This window comes from Rana temporaria, chromosome 5, assembly GCF_905171775.1.
Source record: "Rana temporaria chromosome 5, aRanTem1.1, whole genome shotgun sequence".
NCBI classification, from domain to species: domain Eukaryota; kingdom Metazoa; phylum Chordata; class Amphibia; order Anura; family Ranidae; genus Rana; species Rana temporaria.
This window is the reverse complement of record NC_053493.1, coordinates 171,521,970-171,546,352: the sequence shown is the minus strand read 5'-3', so window position 1 is coordinate 171,546,352 and position 24,383 is coordinate 171,521,970. Positions and strand designations below refer to the sequence as shown.

General features: G+C 43.8%; 1 protein-coding gene across 4 annotated transcripts in view; it reads left to right on the top strand.

The window, feature by feature from the left end:
- ROPN1L (rhophilin associated tail protein 1 like) overlaps window positions 1-24,383 on the top strand; it is a 114,107-nt gene that overhangs the window by 71,376 nt on the left and 18,348 nt on the right. For all 4 annotated transcript variants that reach the window (XM_040353389.1, XM_040353386.1, XM_040353388.1 and 1 more), the window contains 3 exons: window positions 3,335-3,486; window positions 18,883-19,006; window positions 23,232-23,393. In XM_040353389.1, the coding sequence (XP_040209323.1) occupies window positions 3,356-3,486; window positions 18,883-19,006; window positions 23,232-23,393 (417 nt within the window). In that variant the 5' untranslated portion in view covers window positions 3,335-3,355. The remainder of the gene's footprint in view (window positions 1-3,334; window positions 3,487-18,882; window positions 19,007-23,231; window positions 23,394-24,383) is intronic.

Here is a 24,383-nt window from a genome sequence, read left to right as displayed (position 1 = left end):
GCAGGGGACCCCCCAGAGGACTCACCACCCGACCAGGCTGTAGTGCTGCTGAGAAGCTAGAAAAAACGCTGCCCGTGCTGTGCCGTCCCTCAGGAAGTGTGCTGGGAGTATTCACGCCGTTATTCTGGTCACTAGAGGCCGAAATCCCTTCCAAGACATGCAAAAAACAGCATGCAGGCTACAAGAAAATGGCCGCCGATTGTCAATAAGAGCGTGTCACCGGAAAAATGGTGGCCAAACACATTTTTAAAAACACATAGTGACAAAAAACAGTAAAAACACGGCAAACGTACCAGACCCTACAGGTCCCCCCCCCCGCACACACGGCATCATAAAAAGACATACAGCACCCCACAGCAGCCGCAGCCCCCAGGTAGGACGGAGCCCCCCAGGCGGACCCCCCACCTCACGGCGGCCCTCCAGAATGCGGGGAAGGAGGGAGAGGAAGAGAGAGAGGAAAGCAGGGCGGACCCTCGATCGACCTCCCCAGGAATGCACCAGCCAGACCACCATGCCAAAGCAAGGGGATACTACTTGCCCATCCTGCGACCACTGGCTGGAGGCATTCCAGACAGACCCAACGTCCGGAGCAGTTAAGGCATGGCTGTCGGCCCGGCACACTGTGACAAAGCCATAGAGACCGGTCATATGTGTGCCCTGGAGCGTATAACTCACCGGCCTCCCCTGGAGCAACGGGGCATGTCGTGGACGGCCTAGCGCGTAGCTAAAGGCCGGCACACGCTCGATGGCCGAGCATGGGGGGACTACAAGGATCGAGGATCCAGCCTGTCACCCAGTCGGCAGTTGATTGTAGATCCCAGGATCCAAAAATGCAGGAAAAAATAAAATAAAAGCGATAAAATCGCAAAAAACCTCCAGAGCACATGGGCCCAGAGGAGCCATGTCTTCTCCTTACACTAGGCAGAAAAAAACTGGTGCTGCATGATGCAGAGAGAGGGATGTACCCGGGGACCCGCCCCTTGGGAGGTGCTATACTGAGAGAAGTGTTTTAACACTTGAAGTGCTGATTTTTCTGCCTAGTCATCTCCTGAAAGGAAGGATAATAACCCTAAGGTCAATTGCTGCTGTGTTCGTCCATGAACGGAAGAGAAATGGTGACAGGGGAGGAATCTTCAGCTGATTGACAGCCTCAACTATTTTTCTGTGTGCTGCATGAAGGGGTGTGTTCATGGGCATCCGCTCCATAGGGCAAGGGGGCGTTTGACCCCCCCTGGAATCATAAAAGAGTGTTGACAATGACACGCTGCCTCCCACACATCGGTGGGCCAGGGTCACCGATTGTCGCTGCTATTCATGTCTGTCAGTGTGTTGCATTGCATACATTTACTCCGCTCCCGTGGCCCGCCCCTGTTTGCCGCCAGCCAATGTGATCATCGCACTGCCGCTGCTCCCCTTAGTTTACAGCCCTGCCTGTCAGCGTGACGTCACTCACGGCGGGAGGGGTTTATCATTTATGGCTGGGACTGATGTGAGGAGCGTAGAGAGCTGCCTGCTAGAGGAACCAGCCCAGCCTGCTAGAGGAACCGACCAGGCCAGCAACAACATCTTCATTACAATTTCAATCAGACGCTGTGCTACAGCAGCATCAGTCAGTCAGTGTCACTGCAAGTAAGCAATAAGCTAAATTAAGCTGATGGCATGCCATACGGAATGATGCATGCAGTTTGAAAATTAATAAATGTATGTGAGTGTGATGACTGTTTTTTTTTAATATGCATTAATATGTATTAATGTTCTGCACAGTGTAATGTAGTGTGCTGTGTAATGTAAATGGGGTCCAGTGATGCAGGGTGCTGTGTAATGAGAGGTGCAGGGTTCTGTATAATGTAAAGGGGTGCTGTGTAATATAAAGGGGTCCAGAGGTGCAGGGTGATGTATAATGTAAAAGGGGGCTGTGTAATATAAAGGGGTCCAGAGGTGCAGGGTGCTGTGTAATGAAAAGGATTCCAGTGATGTAGGGTGCTGTGTAATGAAAAGGATTCCAGTGATGTAGGGTGCTGTGTAATGTAAAGGGGTCCAGTGGTGCATGGTGCTGTGTAATGTAAAGGGGTCCAGTGGTGCATCGTGCTGTGTAATTTAATGGGGTGCTGTGTAATGTAAAGGGGTCCAGTGATGCAGGGTGCTGTGTAATGTAAAGGGGTCCAGAGGTGCAGTTGTGGAGAGGGGGTACACAGTAGTGACAAAGAGATATTGAAAGATGCAGGGGGCACAGTGGGGTGTTTTTACATTTTAACGTGGGGGGTGCTTTTAACCCCCGCTAGCGGTCGAAGAAAGAGTTAAATGTGACTGTGTATCATCGCTGCCGAAGCGCCCCCCCCCCCCCTGAAAAATTTCAGCGGATGCCCATGGGTGTGTCTCTTCCCTCTAATCAGCTCTCAAAGCTCTCCTCAGTGAGGTCTGGCAGAGTATAACATTAGCTCTCCGCCCCCTTTTTTGACCGCTCTAGAAGCTTCATAAATTCAGCACTTTGAATGGCTAAAGAGAAGAGAAGACTGCAGATAGACAGGTACAACTTATGTAAGAGGATTTGTTTAAACTCTGAGGCCAGTCATTTCAGGAGGTATATGTAAGGCCCCGTACACACGACCGGATCTGTCCGCTGAAACTGGTCCGACGGACCAGTTTCAGTGGACAGACTTGGTCGTGTGTAGGCCCGACCGGCGGATCGGACAGTTTCCAGCGGACAAAAATTTCTTAGCATGCTAAGAAATCTGTCCGCTGGAAACCTGTCCGTCGGACGTGTTCGGTCGTCTGTACAGACTCACCGGACACGTCCGACCGACCACCATCCCTCGCATGCGTCGTACTGATTCGACGCATGCGTGGAAGCTTTGAACTTCCAGGGCCGCCCACGTCGCCGCGTCATCGTCGCGGCGACGGCGCGGCCACGTCCCCGTGTATTGTTTACGCGCGGATTTCTGTCTGATGGTGTGTACAACCATCAGACAGAAATCTCCGGGCGGACATGTCCGCTGAAAACGGTCCGGCGGACCGTTTTCAGCGGACTGTCCGTCCGTGTGTACGAGGCCTTAGGGTTTACAACCACTTTAAAAGAATTCCTATGGAATGATGTGCATGTAAAAATTAAGCAACTGAAAGAAGCTGAAGAAGATCAGCAATATTGAGATTTAAAAAAAAATTAAAAGTTTTTTTATGATACAAAATGCATTAGGAAACTGGATCTAATTTGTTTTGGGTTTAGATCTATTTTAGAACTCAAGTATTACAAATAATTGTAATACGAGCATTTGAAGGTCATTGGTAGATTGTAAATACATATTTAATTATTTGCTTATTTTTCTTGTTGGCACAGGATTTAACAACATAAGCAGCCATGCCTCTACCTGAAGTTATGTTTTGTTCTCAGCAAATTGATATTCCACCAGAACTTCCAGACATCTTAAAGCAATTCACAAAGGCTGCCATTAAGACACAGCCTCACGATGTCCTCCAGTGGTCCGCTGGGTAAGTAATGAACTATTGTAAATCTGTCCAGTTTATAATGTTTACCAATATTAAGGCCTCATGTACACTAGACGTTAAAATAACGTTCTAAAAACATCAGTAGCTTTGCAGTGAGTTTTTCAACTTTTTTCAACGTTTTTCAATAGCATTTATTAGCGTTTTTCCACGTTGGCGTTTTACGTTTTTGATCGTTTATTGGCGTTTATCGACGTTTATAAGTGTTATGCCGCGTACAGATGATTGGACTTTCCGACAACAAAACCGTGGATTTTTTTCCGACGGATGTTGGCTCAAACTTGTTTTGCATACACACGGTTAAACAAATGTTGTCGGAAATTGCGAACTTCAAGAACGCGGTGAAGTGCAACACGTACGACGAGCCAAGAAAAATTAAGTTCAATAGCCAGTGTACACACACGCTCGGAATTTCCGACAACAATTTTGTTTCGAAAAATTTGAGAACCAGCTCTCAAATTTTTGTTGTCGAAAATTCCGACAGCAAATGTCCGATAGAGCCTACACGCGGTCGGAATTTACAACAAAAAGCTCCCATTGAACATTTGTATACGTGGCATTAGAGCGTATTTACAGCTGAAAAATGTCTCTCAGAACCCACTAGTTTTGTTTTTTGTTTTACTGCCCAAAAATGCTGATAACAGCCTATGTGTGCATGGACACATAGGATAACATGATGGAGAGTTTTTTTTTTTTTTAACAAACATGATGGAGAGTTTAATGACTGTAGAAAAAAACATCTACTGCCAAAAACAGCTGCTGTAAAAACGTCCAGTGTGCATGAGGCCTTTTTTCACGATCGTGTGTAGGCAAGGCCGGCTTGACAAGAATCGGGTTGAAAAAAACGTTGTTTTTTCAAGACCATTAAAAATGGTCGTGTGTACGCGGCATTAAAGTTATTTTGTTTTGTTGTGTATTGTGTTTTCAGACAGTTTTTTGGAAAATATGTCTATGTTCCTTATTTAAGGGCTGAGTGTATCTTAGATTAAAGATTAACCACTTATCTCCAGAAGGATTTACCCCCTTCTTGATGAGAGCATTTTTTGCTATTCAGCAGTGTGCTACTTTAACTTGTAATTGTTCGGTCATGCAACACTGTATCCAAATGAAATTTATATATTTTTTTTCACACAAAGAGAGATTTCTTTTGGTGGTATTTGATCACGATTGTTTTTTTTTTTTTTTGCGCTGTAAATGAAAAAAGACAGAAATTTTGAAAAAAAAAATATATTTTCTGTTATAAAAAATATCATACATTTAGGCCAAAATGTATTCTGCTACAGGTCTTTCCTAAAAAAAATCGTATCTAATAGTTTTTTGAAATAATCTGTTTCTCGCTGAAACCACTACCTGTGGAAGGGAGTTCCACATTCTAACCACTTTTACAGTAAAAAACCCTCTATGCAGTTTAAGGTTAAATCGCTTTTCTTCTAATTTTAGTCAATGGTCGCGTGTCTTATTAAATATAGTTACATAGTAGGCAAGGTTGAGGTATCACATGACTTGAGGTGCTAAAATGCCAGGCCAGTAGAAAACCCCCACAAATGACCCCTTTTTGGAAAGTAGACACTCCAAGGCATGTTAAGGGCATGAAAGATTTTATTTTTTGCCACACATTTTTGGAAAATAGAGGCATACCATACTTCACGTTATATAGTGAAGAAGGTCATGGAACCAGGCTGAGGAAGGTAAAGCAAAACCTGGAACCTCAGCAGCATTCTCTAACACCCATCTGTTAGATGGGTGTTCCACTGGATTCCACTGACAGGAATAGTTCCACTGGATTGGCGTAGAGCCAATGTGGTGCCCATATTTAAAAAGGGATAAAAGTCTTTACCAAGTAACTATGACCTGTTAGTTTAACTTCTATAGTCGGGAAGATATAGAAGAGTTTAATAAAAGACCACATAGACGAGTTCTTGCTGGAAAAAAATATTTTAAGCGACAGACAGCATGGATTTATGAAAGACAGAAGTTGTCAAACAAACCTGATTTCTTTTTATGAGGAGGTAAGAGGAGGAGGAGTGGCGGTGGACATGGTATACTTGGATTTTGCAAACGCATTTGACACCGTTCCTCACATACGGCTAATGTGTAAGGTAAAGTCTAAAGGCTTGGAAATATCAGTTTGTAAATAGATAAAAAAACTGTCTAAAAGACAGAATTCAGAGAGTACTGGTTGATGATTCTTACTCTGAATGGTCTAAGGTTATCAGTGGTGTATCCCAAGCTTCAGTGTTGGGACCCTTATGCCGCGTACACACGACCGTTTTTAATGTCATGGGAAAAACAAAGTTTTTTCGACGTGATTCTTGTCAAGCCTGCCTTGCCTACACACGATCGTGAAAAAGAAATGCTTGCGCAAAGCGTGGTGACATACAACACGTACGATGGCACTATAGAGGGGAAGTACCATTCGGATGGCACCACCCTTGGGGCTGCTTTTGCTGATTTCGTGTTTGTAAAAGTTTGGTGAGAGATGTCTTCGTGCTTTTCAGTCTGTTACAGCGTGACGAATGTGCTATCTCCATTACGAACGCTAGTTTTACCAGAATGAGCGCTCCCGTCTCATAACTTGCTTCTGAGCATGCACGTTTTTTTCACGTCGTTAAAGCCAGGGCTGTGGAGTCGGTAGATAAATGTTCCGACTCCGACTCCTCAGTTTTATGTACTTCCGACTCCGACTCCGACTCCTCTGTATTAATATGCGAATGTATTTTATACATTCCTTGAGGGAAAGAAACGCAACCTACCACAGGACTACTGGCTGGGAAGCCAACAGTCTACTGTATTGCACAGTTTAAGCAAAAGACAAACACAATGAAAACAACGTTTTATTAATTTTTTTGTATTAATCAATCAAGTGGCTGGATAGTAGCAGCAGGCATAAACATCAGGAACAGGATCTTTACCAGTTCAAAAATACAAACCACATTATTTGGTTGTTTTAGAACAAAAACAAAGCTTATCTATAATGAACCAAAAACAAAATCTGTAAAACCTAGAATTGGTTTATATTAATCTTGAAATGTAGTTATAGGCTTAGCAAATGCAAATCAATTCAATGTAGAGTTCTAAGGAAGAGAATTGCCTCTGCCAGATCCTCTTTCATAGAGGCTCTTAAGTCAGACTTTATTATTTTTAGGGCTGAAAATAATCTTTCGACACTGACTTGGATTGCAGTAACTATTCTGGCCACATCACTAACGATCTCTGGATAAACAAGGATGGCTTCTTCAACAGTAAGTTTTGATGAGCGATCATACTTTTCAACTTCTTTTAGTGCTTTATAAAACTCCTGTTGGAATTTTTTTATTTGGACACTTACTGGTTCTCTAACATGTGTTCCCTGTAAAAGCAGAACACAACACTATGGAAAGTATAAGTATTGCAGCTCCTAATTGTGCGTTGCGTGCCATATAGTGAAGCACATGAAAAGCATGCTTCTTCACGGTCACTTAACGTGTTCGTTTTGCGGTTACGTGAGGCACTGCATGCATTGGTCTTTATTCTTACAGTAGAGAAGTCATTAATTATAACTTTTTGTGAATTGGGACATTTAAACTTGCTTTTTTTTTTTTTTATTCCAATCTAAATTTAGTAGGAGTCGGAGTCTGAGTCGGTGCATTGTTTGCCGACTCCGACTCCAGGTACCCAAAATTTCCCTCGACTCCGACTCCACAGCCCTGGTTAAAGCCTACACACGACTGTTTTTCACTACGTGAAAAACGGCGCAAAAATTTAGAGCATGTTCTAAATTTTTAATGCCCATTTTTCACGTCATGAAAAATGCTCTGGAGGCCACACACAATCGTTTTTTAATGACTGATGTGGCAGAATTGGTTGTATACAGAGCACACCGCCATCCTGCCTGTGCTAGTAAGCACACACTTCATCTTATTGAAATAATCCATCTTTAGGCTAAAAGGTTCACTCACCATGCATTCGGTCTGCCATTCATTCAATAACCAAGCACCACCATCTTGTTCTCAGTTCAGTATCGCCGCCATCATTAGGCTGCCCAGCTCCTCACAGCTTCTTTTATTCTCACAAACAGGAAGTGATCGCTGCACCAGCTAATCACCTCCCCCATGGGAGCGGTCATCACATGATGTCCCCTCCACACAGCAAACACCATATACAGACATCCCTCTAACAGGATGTCCTATACAATGAATACAATACATGAATACAATACTGGCTAAAGTCTTATGGGCATGTCCAGGCAGGGAATGCATGTATGCTCCTAGCAAACAAAGCTGTATTGCTTTTAAAACATGGACGCCTTTCCTGACTCTGAAAACGCTCACAAGCTCTCATATTATCGCTAATAGGAATCCTTATTTTGCGCCATTCCATGGAATAACGCATATTCAGATTATACCATTATTGTAGGTGGAATGGAGGCTATCTACAGGCGTGCGCTATGAATCCCGACCATGCTGATCAGACACAGCAGAGACAAGAGCCACTAATAACCACTAATGTCCTTGCAGAGTGAGCATATCCCCTCCTCAACGATCGTCATGTGTCGCCGACGGACACATGCCCACACCGCAAACATCACACTCCAACTTCAAGACATTTTCTACTACCAGACGGGATTCAACCAGTCTCAGACTGCCCCAGTCAGCTCTTTAGAGCGGGTTGCGGAAGTACTAAACACTGGGTGACACTATGACAATACATATTAAATACATCTTGAAATTTCCACAACAGTTCCTCCTCTTGTCATATGCTCCCAGTTGTCCCTCGAATCTTGATAGTCTTCTTACACCTGGAAATGAATCAGTCCATACGAGTCCATAAAAAAGGAAAACACAGCTTGACATGTAGACTCTGTTCTTCAGGAGTATGACTTGTAAGGAGGACACAACTTGGTGAGCTGTAGTAATCGCAGATTGGGCTGGGGTCCTCTGTGTCTTGTACGTGGGTCTGGCTTTGGGGCGTCTTATCAAGGAAAATGTGGTCATCTGCTCGGGCTCTGGTCATGCGTCCAATCAGGCAACAGGAGCACTCATCACGACATAGAAAGAACAGAAATAAAAACGACATGCATATATATATATATATATATATATATATATATATATATATATATATATATATATATAAAAATATATATATTCTTACTTAGATTCCCAGACCCTTCAAAGGACTCCCAACCTTCATTTAGCTATAGCTCTGACTTTGCCTTGCAGGGATCTAAACCTTATCAACCTTATCCATATGGGCCTGAACTCTATCACCAGTATCCCCGATCCAGGTATAACAATCTTTACTTGTAAATTCCCAGAAACCCCCCTTGAACTGTAGGAACTTCCTTGTAGCTTCAACAGTTACATGAAACATCCCATCCTCAATGGATGAGACTCGTTCAATCGTATCATAAGTTCAAGCCCCCCCACCTTGTACATGTAGGAAACCATGCCCAGACCTGGTCGGGGTTGGTGAACAATTCCCTTCTAGCTGCATGCCATTCTTAATTTCTCTTGCGCCATCAGATCCTCACGACAGCTTCACCAGCACGCATGAACCTCTTGCATTGGGGGAATTACCTTTATAAGCTATAGATCCGCATAAACACCAAGCTAAAGTTACACACTTGTGGGCTACCTAGTTGTCCTGATGCCCAAACCGACAAGAGACAGAGCTATAAAAACGATAACCAATTTTACCCTCTAGAAATGTATCGTTAAATTCCATTGACAAGTGTCTGTTTGGAGTCTTCACTAGTTTGTCAAAAACTCCTCCTACCAATAATAACATCATAAATAGCATGTACCGCTGTTATCGCTGGGGACTAAAACTCGGTGGAGACTCAGAACAGACCCCACAATCGGTCCTGTTAACTTTCTTAGTTAGTCAGAAAAAACAATTAAAATAATAGCTTGGGATGCTTTTCATCGTTACCCTTGCTAAAAATTACTAAGCAAAAAATACAAATAAACAAAGATACTACTAATTTCTTTGATGTGATTGAGCCGCTTCTTACAGTGGCTGGCGTGGTCTCTTCCCTCAAGCTTCTTTACAACGACCCAGTCACCTGGTTGGGAAGAATGAAAACCGATTACCGTGTCAGGGTCCAGGAGGGACTCCCGGACCCTGTGAAGTTCATGTTACAGTGATCGCACCCACTCCATCACCTGAGAATGGAAGTGACAGCTGATGAGGAAAGTACGACCCTGGTTTTGGTTGACCTCCAAATAAACCTCATGACAATAACCCAGGCATCGGGACTGTGGTCACTGCATAACCTGTGCGTGGCTTACCTTCGCCTGTAGTCTCTTACCATCGCCTGTAATAACTGGAACCATTGACAGGTTCTTAGCATCTAGGATGGGAACCTACTTCACCAGACTGCTTCTTGCCGATTCAAATTCTATCAAAGAAAGACAGTCTTGGCACAAACTTGGTTAGAATTAGAAAGGTTAGTGTTATTAGTTTGAAAAACTGTCATTCTTACATTTATTTATCCCCCCATTTTCTTCCGCATTACAGACTGAAGGAAGAAATGCGTGGTGCAGGAAAAAAGAAACAATGAAATAGCCTATGATACTTTTACCTCCTTAGACTCGTAAACTCCTTGGACCTGAAAAATACTTATAAGCAAAAATTATTACTCTATCCTTCATATTTAACCTGCAAAGAATGGCAAACAGAAATGACATTCCTGTACATTGGTAAATTGTCAATGACATTCTTTCAAAACCGATTCAAACAAAACCCTCTGTAACCCTTACTTTTCCCGTTCCTACAAAAATACAACAGCCGCGACACGTCAGAGGATCGCCGCGTTAAGGTCGAACATATTCACGTTACTACATACAAACATTCAGATACAAAAGTGGGAGAGAAAGTTCATAGTTTCCAAAACCAAAAATGAAAAAACAAAACAGCCAGAATTCTACCTTCACTCTTTCAGCAATAGAAGAAAATACAATGGGAAAAACATGAGAGCAGCTCGAGAACCTTGCATGGACCAGCCATACAAAGTTCAAACAAATGGGCATGAGAATTTTGACCATAGTTCCTCCTCTGAGGATCACAAAAGTGTGTACTACACCTCCATCAACACACTCATCACATATTTCTGAAGCCGCAGCTGAACTACATCCAATCCAGAGGGATACCCAAATAGTATCCTTGGACCACCCATGTCAATCTTAAGGGGTCTAAAGGCTTTTGCCCCCAAAACTAGGCTTTGTGCACCGTGTAACCATCTGACTGTGGGAAGCCTTCATTCTTTCCCTTGCATAGACCTCTTTGTGTCCATGGCAATGCGAATCGGTTTATCATCTTTTTTTTTTTTAACCACTTCAGACTCCAACTTTGCACAAGAGACTTGCTCATGATTCCTTAGCTTATATTGTCTCTGCTGCGGTTTCGCATCATTTGTGGGTTTTCTTTCCTTTTTCCTCTCTCTTTTTTTTTTTCTCCATTTCCTTTATTAAATATGAACTGGAAAGTCCCTGAGGGGTATTGGCCTTTATAATTTCACTGCGGATGGCCGAGTGGTTATCCTTATAAACACATAATTCAAAATATTACCTCCTAAAATAACCATCTTCCTCCCACCCCCACTTCCCCCCCTCTCCTCATTTCTCCTACTCATCTCTTTTGGTAGTTTTGCCTTTTCCTCCTACTTTTAATTCCGATCACAATACTCTTAGTTTTTCTGCATAGCTCCATGTTTTTTAAAATTCTTTCCAGTCTTTCCATTTCTCTTTAAATCCTATTTTTTCCTCTCCTATACTGTATTTCAGCTCCTCCATCCTGTATGTTTCTTCTACCGAGTCTATCAATTCCCATATTAGTGGGCTGTCGGCTTTTTGCCAATTTTTTGGGATCGTCCTTTTAGCTGCGTTTCTTAAATGTGGGGTCAGAGACTCTTTGTAGTGTTTTAATTTCTCTTCTTCTCCATGGAATAAGACTACCCATGGATCTCTTTTAATCTCTTTCTTAGTGATTTCTTTTATTAAACCCAGGATTTTCTCCCAATATTTTTTGATCTTAGGGCAGTCCCACCATATGTGCGCCATTGTTCCCCTTGTTGCACACCCTCGCCAACAGTCTGCTGACTGTCCCTCAATAAATGTACTTGTTCTATCAGGTGTTGCATACCATCCTGTGATACACTTGTAGTTCATTTCTGCGGTCCTAGTATCGGTGGCAGAGGAATGGGTCAGGTTCAAAATGTTTACTATTGTGCTTTTATCCCTTTGTGATCCCAACTCCTTTTCCCATTTATGGATGAAAGGGGGCATCTCCAGCTCGTCCACCTTCAGCAGCAGTTTATACAGTTTTGAGGTAATACCTTTTGAGCTTTCTGCTATTCAAAGCCTTTCCAGGGATGTAAGTGTGAAGGATGCTTCAGTGTAATTCTCCCTGCTAGTAATGTTGTGTGTGTGTTAGAGGATTTCAGGTGTGACTCACTCCTCGGCTAACAGGCTGTTGATATGGTAATGACCCTTCCTCAGCCAGTCCTATTTCAAAGGGTAAATGGTCTATTGTGTATGTGAAGAAGCCCTGTGGTTACTGTTTACTGTGATTAGAAGTGACCCATGTGTGGCTTATTGGGTGATTCCAGGAATATCCCTCCTCGTGGAATATTGGGGTGATTTTCTTTATGGGGAGAAGGGAAGACTTTGACGGGGATATCATTCTAATACCGTCACAGTAAGCTCTCCCCCTGACCTTATTGGCTGGGGTAAGTTCTGCACAAAGTGAGACAGCTGGAGATACCGCCACTCGTCAACTATCATTAATTCTTCCTTGTGTTTCAACTCCTGCAGTGTCATGATTTTTCCTCTTTCTATTATATCTCTTAACCCCCTTAGCGGTATCCCCGAGCGTGACTCGGGGTGGTTTTTCCATGTTAGGATCGGTATCCCCGAGTCACGCTCAGGGTAGATGTGCAGAGCGTGCAGCGGCGCGGCTTACCTTTCGCAGCATCCACAGACAGGGAATTACTTACCTTGTCCCTGGATCCTGCGATGCATCCCCGCTGTGTGAGCGAGCGGGTGCTCGCTCGATTCACAGTGTGCCGCCGATCTCCGTTCCCTGCGACGTTACGACGCACGGGGGCGGAGAACGGCGCCAAATTCAAAAAAGTAAACAAACACATTACATACAGTATACTGTAATCTTATAGATTACAGAACTGTATGTAAAAAATACACACACCCCTTGTCCCTAGTGGTCTGCCCAGTGCCCTACATGTACTTTTATATAATAAAAACTGTTCTTTCTGCCTGCAAACTGTAGATTGTCCATAGCAACCAAAAGTGTCCCTTTATGTCAAAAATGGTTTTAGAGCAGCTAGAAAACAGCGATAATAAATTATAATCACTTGCAGAATTGTGCGATAGCGATTTGTGGGTAAATTCGTCATAAAAAAATAAAAGTAATATCAGCGATAATTCTGCAACTGAGCAAATTTCAGTGATTTTGAGTTGATTACATTATTGAATAATTTTTATTATATTATTATTATTATTTGTTATAATTAATTATTTATAATTATTTATTATAATATAATTTATAATTTTGTTTTTTTTAAAAATTCATACCCGGGATGCCTACTATCTCTTGTTTGGACAGATTTAAATGAGTTATTCCTAAGAATTGCAGGCCTACAGTATAAAACGCCAAATTTCCTTGCAAAATAATTGTACCGCTTTTGGTACGTAATTCAAGACAGAATCATACCGCCAGGAAGGTTAATTGTGCTCTGTCCTTTTTTATCCAATTCCCTCCCACTGTTTTTTTTCCAGGTGCAAAATAATTGTTTTCTTTTAATTCTATAAGGAGTGAGTTATAATCCCTATCTATTTGTTTATGAAGCCTATCCCATATCCTAAGTGCGTTTCGTGTCAAGACGTGTGCGTTGTCGTCCAGTGCTCTATACTGCGGGGGGATCCATATTATGCTTCCCAATTGTGTCTTAGAAAGTGCATATTTACTTTTTACCCATCTCTTTTCCTTTTTATCTTTGGCCCATTTCACTACCCTAAACCGCCGCCTCGTAATATTTCCTGATATCAGGAACAGCCAGCCCTCCATGTTTCTTATCCTGTTTTAATACCCTTAAGGAAATTCTATGTTTTTTGTTCTTACATACATAGTTCATTAACAGGGTATTTAACACTCTGAAGTAAGGTTGAGGTATTTCAACTGGTACCATTTGAAATTTATACAATATCTTTGGTAAAAAAAACATCTTCAGAATGTTAATTTGTCCTATCCATGATATTGGTCTATTTGTTATTTTTTTAATTTCCCTTTTAATTTCATCTAAGAGAGGGATATAATTTATTTTGTATATTTTTTTTATTGAGTTAGCTAATTTTATACCCAAATACTTAAGCTCCTTCTGCCAAGGGAAATTAAACTTGTCTCTCAGGAGCTATTCTTCTCCTTTGCTGATGTTGACATTTAAAATCTCAGTCTTTGTAACATTGGGCCAGATCCTCAAAAGAGATACTCCGACTTAAGTGCTGTTCAGTCTGTGTGTAACTTTGGAAACGATCCTCAAAAGGCTTTTTCCAAAGTTACACAGAAGATCCGGCATGTGTAATTGATTTACACTGCCTAATTTTAGGATGCAGTACCGCATCCGCCGCTGGGGGCATTTCGAGTCGAAATGCCGTTGCTAGTATGCAAATTAGCACTTAAGGCGATCCACAAAGCTTTCTAGCTTCTTTTTTGCGCCGTAAGTGTTATTTTGCAAGTGTAAAATTAGGGCTCGTTTTACAAAGTGTAAAGTTAGTCACACCTTGTAAAGGCCCATTGCAGCGACGGCATTTGGTATGCTTTCCCGAGGGAGAACTCCACGTCAATTTGTAAAAAACAAAACCGGCATGGGTTCCCCCCCAGGAGCATACCAGGCCCTTAGGTCTGGTATGGGTTGTAAGGGGACCCCCCCTACGCCGAAAAATTGACGTAGGGGGTCCCCCTACAATCCATACCAGACCCGTATCCAAAGCACGCTACCCGGCCGGCCAGGAAGGGAGTGGGGACGAGCGAGCGCCCCCCCCCTCCTGAGCCGTGCCAGGCCGCGTGCCCTCAACATGGGGGGGTTGGGTGCTCTGGGGCAGGGGGGCGCACTGCGGGCCCCCCCACCCCAGAGCACCCTGTCCCCATGTTGATGAGGACAGGACCTCTTCCCGACAACCCTTGCCATTGGTTGTCGGGGTCTGCGGGCGGAAGCTTATCGGAATCTGGGAGTCCCCTTTAATAAGGGGGCCCCCAGATACCGGCCCCCCACCCTAAGTGAATGGATATGGGGTACATCGTACCCCTATCCATTCACCTGGAGGCAAAAAGTAAAAGTTAATAAACACACAACACAAGGCTTTTTAAAATATTTTATTATTCTGCTCCGGACGCCCCCCCTGTCTTCGTTATTAGCTCAATTACCAGGGGGGGCTTCTTCTTCCACTCTCCGGGGGTCTTCTCCGCTCTCCGGGGGTCTTCCGCTCTCCGGGGGGCTTCTTCCATCTTCTCCCCTCTTCCGCTCTTGACTCGGCGAACCCCGGTTCTTCTGCAGCTCTCCGGTGCCTTCTTCTTCAGCGCTGGCTGCCTGCTATGTTTGTGTGTTAGCTCGATTTCAAACAGGCAGCCGGCGCGGTCTTCTGTGACGTCAGGGTCTTCTGGTCTTCTGTTCTTCCGATGTTGTCTCGTCGCCTGTTGTCGCTGTAATGATGGAAGCGCGCCTTGCATCCCATTTATATAGGCATCACCGTCCCATCATGCTCCGGTAGGTACCCACGTGGTGGGTGCACGTGGGTAGGCACCCACCACGTGGGTACCTACCGGAGCATGATGGGACGGTGATGCCTATATAAATGGGATGCAAGGCGCGCTTCCATCATTACAGCGACAACAGGCGACGAGACAACATCGGAAGAACAGAAGACCAGAAGACCCTGACGTCACAGAAGACCGCGCCGGCTGCCTGTTTGAAATCGAGCTAACACACAAACATAGCAGGCAGCCAGCGCTGAAGAAGAAGGCACCGGAGAGCTGCAGAAGAACCGGGGTTCGCCGAGTCAAGAGCGGAAGAGGGGAGAAGATGGAAGAAGCCCCCCGGAGTCCGGAGAAGCCCCCCCGGAGTCCGGAGAAGCCCCCCCGGAGAGCGGAAGACCCCCGGAGAGTGGAAGAAGAAGCCCCCCCTGGTAATTGAGCTAATAACGAAGACAGGGGGGGCGTCCGGAGCAGAATAATAAAATATTTTAAAAAGCCTTGTGTTGTGTGTTTATTAACTTTTACTTTTTGCCTCCAGGTGAATGGATAGGGGTACGATGTACCCCATATCCATTCACTTAGGGTGGGGGGCCGGTATCTGGGGGCCCCCTTATTAAAGGGGACTCCCAGATTCCGATAAGCCTCCGCCCGCAGACCCCGACAACCAATGGCAAGGGTTGTCGGGAAGAGGTCCTGTCCTCCTCAACATGGGGACAGGGTGCTCTGGGGTGGGGGGGCCCGCAGTGCGCCCCCCTGCCCCAGAGCACCCAACCCCCCCATGTTGAGGGCACGCGGCCTGGCACGGCTCAGGAGGGGGGGGGGCGCTCGCTCGTCCCCACTCCCTTCCTGGCCGGCCGGGTACCGTGCTTTGGATACGGGTCTGGTATGGATTGTAGGGGGACCCCCTACGTCAATTTTTCGGCGTGGGGGGGTCTCCTTACAACCCATGCCAGACCTAAGGACCTGGTATGCTCCTGGGGGGGGAACCCATGCCGGTTTTTTCTTTGAAAATTGGCATGGAGTTCTCCCTCAGGAATGCATGCCGCTGTCATTTTTTTTTTCCCCGACGCAACTTTAAGCCGTCGCGATCCTCAAAACTCGGCGTAACGTAACTTCGCGCATGCGCAGTACGGCCGACGCGCATGCGCAGTACGGCCGGCGCGGGAGCGCGCCTCATTTAAATGGGACTCGCCCCATTTGAATAGGAACGCCTTGCGCCGGCGGAATTTTAGTTACACAGCCTGAAATTTCTAGATAAGTGCTTTGTGGATCAGGCACTTAGGTAGAAACTTTAAGCCAGTGTAACTTAAATTGGATTTTTTAAGTTACGTCAGGTTTTTGTGGATCTGGCCCATTGATTTTAAAATTTGATATCGCGCCGTACTGTTTCAGAGTTTTAAGCAGGTTCGGTAATGTGATCCTGGGGTTTGTAATATAAAATAGTATATCATCAGCATAAGCTGAAAGTTTATGTTCTTCCTTATCCACCTTAACTCCCTTGATATCCGGGTTATTCCGGACCATAGCTAGGAGAGGCTCAAGGAACAGCACAAAAAGGAGAGGAGACAGGGGACAGCCCTGTTCGGTTTATCATCTTAACCCTGCGTCCAGGATAAACCATTGCAACCATTTCGGGGAGCACCGCCCGGTGCATTTTTCTACGGTGGATTGCCGTACTTCAACCACTATCTGGTCCAGTCCCCCAACTAGAAACCCTAACCGAGGCATCAACTCTATGGCTTGTTGTCCCAACACTTTTGGCACAGAACTACAGAGTAACTATGCCAAATGATTCGTCAACAACCACAGATCAACCCCCAAATTAGGCCTCTACCCCTCACAGTGTATGCATACACAAGCGTTTTCCGCTATGCACCCATACACTGCGTCGCCAGACTAAACTACACCGAACACTTACGCTTGTTTACCACTTGCAGAACAATGTGGCTTCTTTCTGCATCTAGATGTTACAACAATCATGGTGATGCCCTCCTGTACTACTCTCTACCCAAACCTGTATTTACAGTTTAAAACTTCACAAAAACTACTGAAATTAAACTTTAAAACACTCTTTTAACTGCCAAAGTGTTTTCCATTGTCCTTTTAAAACCCAAATCTCATTGCTTATCTTTCAGAAGACCCCAAGCTCCTCCCACCAACTTCCTGTTGATATATAAATGCTGAAAAGAACTTCCTGTTGTATGCTCAGCTCTCAAAACCCCAAAACTGGTTTATTTACATATCAACGACAGGAAGAGGGAGGGGGAAGCCTAGCTTCATCGCCTGTCTTATCAACACATCAAAAAAATCCATGGCTAAAAATTATGATCCACAAAGATCTGCACCGGCGCAGCGTATCTGAGATACGCTACGCCGCCGTAACTTACCTGGCTTTGGTTTGAATCCAGAAAGAATTTGCGCCGTAAGTTACGGCGGCGTAGTGTATCTCTCGCGGCGAGTAGGGGGCGTGTTTCATTTAAATGAAGCGCGTCCCCGCGCCGAACGAACTGCGCATTCCCCGTCCGTCAAAACTCCCAGGGTGCATTGCTCCAAATGATGTCGCAAGGACGTCATTGTTTTCGGCGTGAACGTAAATGGCGTCCAGCCCCATTCACGGACGACTTACGCAAACAGAGAAACATTTTCAAAATTATATGCGGGAACGACGGCCATACTTAACATTGAGTACGCCACCAGATAGCAGCTTTAACTATACACCGGAAAAAGCCGAATGGAAACGACGTAAAAGAATGCGACGGCCGCTCGTATGTTCGTGGATCGCCATAAATAGCTAATTTGCATACTCGCCGCGGATTACGTCGTGAACGCCACCCAGCGGCCGCCGGAAAATTGCATCTTAGATCCGACGGCGTACTAAGGCGTATGCCTGTCGGATCTAACACAGATGCCGTCGTATCTTGTTTGGTGGATACCAAGACAAAGATACGACGCTGAAAATTTGAAATTACGCGGCGTATCAACAGATACGCCAGCATAATTTCTTTGAGGATCTGCCCCTATATATGTTTCAACAATTTCCCCTGGGAAGTCAAACCACAAGTTTTGAGACCTAAAAAATACACAGCAGTAAACAAAGAGCCAAACCTGAATCTCCTGCGTTTTTTCTGTTAAAAAACAAACAAAACACCTTTGGTTCAGGAAAGGGAAAAATATTCTCCCCCATACTGCAAAATGGGAGTTGATCCCCCCCTGACCCACACCGTAACATCCTTTTCTCTGACGTCCATGGACGGACACAGCACCCACCCCTCCTTTTTAGGTTTGTACTGCTTGTTACGGACTGAGGCTGCATACTGCAGGGAGGAGGGTTATGTCTGGAGGGACCGCCCCCTGGGCAGGGCTGTTCAACTCTGTTAAAGTAACAGATAATTAAATACATAACATGTTTCTGCCTAGTCCTCTCTATAATGCATTAAGATAAAATAAACTTCTGCCTTTAAAACCACTTTAGCATACCTTTTGTATGGGGACCCTTCCCTGGGATCCTCTCTCTACAGATTGGGAGTGTCTTAGCAATTAAAAAAGTAAGATATTTTAAATGAAGACATGATACTGCTATGTTTCCAAGGCACATGTGTCACCACTAAATAAACCTTTTCTGACATTTTGAAGGTATTTTGGTAGTTTATCAAGGGGTGAGTCTCTGCCAGTAAAGCAACGAGTTGAAATGCCAGTAGCAAATACAAAGACTACTACCGGATTAACTCCAGGACTTCTGAAAGTGTTGCATAAACAAGTAAGTAAATGTTTTTTTTTGATGGTCAGGTGTAAAGAGGATTATTAATTGCCAAATTATTAGCATGTGTCAGTTAATTTAATAACTGTATGCATGTTTTTTTAAAGACACTTTGGGGTGAATTTACTAAACCTGGAGAGTGCAGAATCTGGTGCAGCTCTGCATAGAAACCAATCAGCTTCCAATGTTTTTTTTGTCAAAGCTTAAGCCTTGTACACATGATACGATTGTTGGCAGGGGATTGTCTGTTGACAGACTGTTGTCCTAAAATCTGACCGTTAGTACGCTCCTTTTGACAATTGTTGTCCAACTTTCGGCCAACAAATGATGGATGACAGGCTAGTAAATTTTCGGCGGACAATGGTCTGACGTCAAATTTTGATATGTCGAAAGTACAAACACGCATGCTCAGACTCAACGCTCACCAAACACGAAATTAGCAGAAGGGGCCCAAAGAGTGGCGCTCAAGAGCTGAAAATCCTTGTAGTACGTCACTACGCTTGTGTTTGTGGCAAGACAATTGTGTACCATTAGTATGACACACACCCTTTTGACAAAAATCAGACACTCAGTTGGTCAACAGTCGTATCGTGTGTCGAGGCTTTAATTGAACAAGTTGAAGTTAAAAGCTGATTGGCTACCATTCACAGCTGCACCAGGTTTTACACTCTCCAGTTTTTGTAAATCAAACCCTTTGTGTATGTTTATTTGGTACACAATTTTATTAAAAAAAAATACCCTGTTTGTTTTTTATTACATGCTGAAAAGTTAAAAAAATGTTGATTTATTTAGATTTTTTTTTCAGATTTGTAATTTATGTATTATTATTTTTAATAATGCAACTGTATAACTGCTGACAATTCCACCATTACCTGTTGGCTGCCACTGACATAAGCCTTATGTCGTCTGCATTCCCTTGACAAAATAGGGGGTTGGGCGGCTACATGTCAGATGAGGTTCAGTATTGAGAAATGTAAAGTTATGCATTTGGGTGCCAAAAACACACAGTACGGGGGGGCTCCTCTGGGAAATCGGTGATGGAAAAAGATATGGGGGGTGCTTGTAGATCACAAGCTTAGCAATAGCAATGCTAAACCACAACAACAAATCTGGAAAAATACTATAATGCATTAAAAGAGCATACATCCAAGATATAAATCAATAATTTTACCCCTTTACAAAATGCTGGTTTTGCCTCATCTTGAATATGCAGTTCAGTTTTGGTCACCAATCCTCAGGAAAGACTTTGATGAACTAAAAAGAGTTCAGTAAAAGGGAATAAAGTTAATAAGGGGAGGGTGGAGGACCTCAGACCTGACCTGAGGATCAATTACATAGATTACAGTTATTCACTCTGGAGAAGGGATGCTTAAAGGGTAACTCCACTTTTGAGGGAAAAAAAGTAGCCTTCAAAAAAATTATATAGCATATACGGTATCTCACAAACGTGAGTACACCCCTCACATTTTTGTAAATATTTTATTGTATCTTTTCATGTGACAACATTGAAGAAATGACACTTTGCTACATTGTAAAGTAGTGAGTGCACAGCTTGTATAACAGTGTAAATTTGCTGTCCCCTCAAAATAACTCAACACACAGCCATTATTGTCTAAACCGCTGGCAACAAAAGTGAGTGCATCCCTAAGTGAAAATATCCAAATTGGGCCCAAAGTAGGGTTCTCCCAATACCGATACTAGTATTGTGATGGTCGGGTGAACCACAAAGGGGTTAATATGGATTCTACTGCTGTTCCAAATGTAAAGTTTAGATAACATTAGACATAACAGGATGCTCTATATAAGAAGATGACGCCTTTCAAATTTAATATATACTTTAACCCGCTATCGGACATCCCTTTATGGGGAGGATTAATCTAATGAAGCAAATTAACTAAAAAAACTGGTCCATGGTGTGATGGGAGGGTGGATGGGTGGGCGAGGGTTGGAGGGGTGGTGGGGGGGGACGGTGGACACAAGGGAAGACAATTTGGAATTTAAGAGGCTTTTTTCACTTAATCATAATGATACAGAGGTAGGGGGAGGGGAAAAATGTATGCTTGTGTATGTATTATGTTAAGTCTATGCACGTTGGTGTACTACTTTTTGTACTTTATATATGCAAACAACAATAAAAAATGTTACAATTAAAAAAAAAAAAAGTTTAGATAACATTTGCATGCATGCTTGAAAGTAAGACTCCGACATGTCCGTGCAGATCCGTTACTTCCTTATCTAATCCTTTATTACAGGCAGTGCTAAACTCTTTTACAAACAGCAAGATACGTCACTATTGTTAATGTAAACTAGAAAGCGCAATTGATTGGTTGAGATACAAGAAGATGTCGATCTTAGTCGTACCTCTGATGTGTCTTCACTTCCTCATTCCTAAAGATGAGTGGGAGAGGGGGCCACACACGCTTGACACCACCTAAACCAAATAAGTTTATCTTGATCTCAGCAGACTACAGGCACATGGTTCCAATAATCCATGTTCCAAGTCTGCTTGTCTTCAGCAAACTGCAAGCTTTTTTGCGCAACATCTTTAGAAGGGGCTTTCTTTTGGGATGACAGCCATGCAGACAAATTTGATGCAGTGTGCGGCGCATGGTCTAAACACTGACAGGCTGACCCCCCACCCACTTCAACCCCTGCAGCAATGCTGGCAGCACTCTTATATCCATTTCCTGAAAACAACCTCTGGATATGACGCTGAGCACCTGCACTCAACTTCTTTGATCGACCATGGTAAAGCCAGTTCTGAGTGGAACCTGTCCTGTTAAACCGCTATATGGTCTTGGCCACCGTGCTACAACTCAGTTTCAGGGTCTTGGCAATCTTCTTATAGCCTAGGCCATCTTCATGTAGAGCAACAATTCTGTTTTTCAGATCCTCAGGGAGTCCTTTGCCATGAGGTGCCATGTTGAACTTCCAGTGACCAGTATGAGAGAGTGAGAGTGATAACACCAAATTGAACACACCTGCTCCCCATTCACACCTAAAACCTTGTAACACTAACAAGTCACATAACACCAGGGAGTAAAAATGGTAAATAGCCCAATTTGGAAATTTTCACTTAGGGATGTACTCACTTTTGTTGCCAGCGGTTTAGACATGTGTTGAGTTATTTTGAGGGGACAGCAAATTTACACTGTTATACAAGCTGTACACTCACTACTTTACATTGTAGCAAAGTGTAATTTCTTCAGTGTGGTCACATGAAAAGATATAATAAAATATTTACAAAAATGTGAGGGGTGTACTCACTTTTTGTGAGATACTGTACAATTGCGACAAAAGCCATATTGTAATTGAATGTTATTAAAAATTACCTTTCCTTTTCAATCTGCAGCTCTGTAGTTTTCTGTAAAATGCAATGCCTTAGAGCCACCTGGAGGTCTGCTATACACAGAATGTAAACAGAACGCCCCCCCCCGGGAATTTATTCATCTAGTTTCCTGCTTGTGTGATTGTCTCAGACTCCAGGCACCCCCTGTAACAAAAATTAAATTTTTGGTGAGACATTTCCAATAGAAAAATCACGTCTAAAGGGATACAGACCCTGCAATTTTCCTCCTTAGAGCTCGGCAAGTGCAGCAGCTGATTGATAATTATGCAACTACTCCCATTAGATTCACTTACCACATGGACACAGACAAACACACAGGGATTTCTTCAGAATAACAAAAGGTAGGAATGTTCAACAAAGTTTGTTAAAATCCTTGTAATGTACATAGATCACCCAGAGGGGAGTGTTTTTTTCTCAACAAAAGTGGAGTTACTCTGTAAAGGGGGATGAAGGGGTTAACACTAAGGAGCGATCAAGGGGTTAAATGTGTGTTACCTCAGTGTGTTACCTCAGTGTGTTCTAACTGTATGGGAATAGGACTGAGTAGGGGAGGAGACATATCGCTGTTTCTACTTACTAGGGACAAACGACATGTCTTCTCTCCTATGACAGCACATGGATTTGTGTAAGCATCGACCAAACGCATCGTGTCCCCCGCCGCACAGCGGGCACGCATGCGTACCTCCGGCGGCGTGCGCCCTATGGAGACTCTTAAAGGAACCCTGTACCTATATGGGTTTCGCACAGGGGAGCCATTCTGCCCCGTAAATACACGTGAGCCAGTCGGGATCTGGTTAAACAAAGTCAGTGTTAACAGTGATGGATATGGTGAAGTCAATTAAAATACATTTCTCCACATACTATTTTTTTTTTCAGCTGTCCTTGAAGATTATTGTAAATGAAGATGAACTGGAACAAAAGTGGAAAGATCTTTGCTTACCACAGGCCCAGCTACAAAGTATTTTGGAACTAGATAATTTTGGGAGAGAAGTGGAATGGCTAAAATTTTTGGCCCTTGCCTGTAGTACTCTCGGTGGGGTAAGTTGTCTTCAAGCTCCTAGAGGGTTAAAGTGATTCTAAAGGCTCCTTTTAAAAAAAATAAAGTAAAAAAGAGTTTTATGCCTATATAGCTGTAACCCCGTGAGGGCTGCTGAGAATTGTAGTCCACCTGTCACCCAGCCCACCTTGGCACACAATTTCCAGTCACTGTTTACACAGTAAACAGTCCATGCACTTTGTTTTTTGTTTTTATACTGAGGGGAAATAACTTGGATGGGATAAGGAAATATGGGATGCCCACTAATTTGCTAAATATTTACATGGGGCCAACCATATACACTCCTCGGCCCGGATTCAGAAGTGCACAGATGCGCCGTCGTATCTATGCGCCTGATTCTTAAAGCTAGATACGCCTGAATTGTGGCTTCATGCGACCGACCTAAGTTTCCTACGCCGTCGGAGCCTGGGCGCATATTTACGCTGGCCGCAAGGGGCACTTCCATTGATTTGCGCGTCGAATATGCAAATGACCGAGATACGCCGATTCACGAACGTACTTGCGCCCGTTGCTGTAATCTACGCCGTTTACGTAAGGCGTACGTCCGGCGTAAAGTTAAACCTTTTATAAAGCAGGTGTAAGTCATATTAGGGTATGGACCAGGGAACAGTCGTCGTATTTTACGTCGTTCACGTAAGTCGTACGTGAATGGGGATGGGTGTAGGTTACATTCACGTCGTAGGCATTGAGCCGTCGTATCTTAGGGAGTATATGCGACGTGATTCTGAGCATGCACACGCATGCGCCGTTCGTTCAGCCCTTCATTTGCATGGGGTCACGCTTCATTTTAATAGATCACGCCCACTTCCTTCCTACTTTGAATTAGGCGGGCTTACACCGGCCAATTTACGTTACGCCGGCGCAACAAAGGGAGCAAGTGCTTTGTGAATACTGTTCTTGCCTCTCTATGTTACGCCGGCGTAGCGCATATGAGATGCGCTATGCCGCTCTAAAGATGCGCCGATCTACGT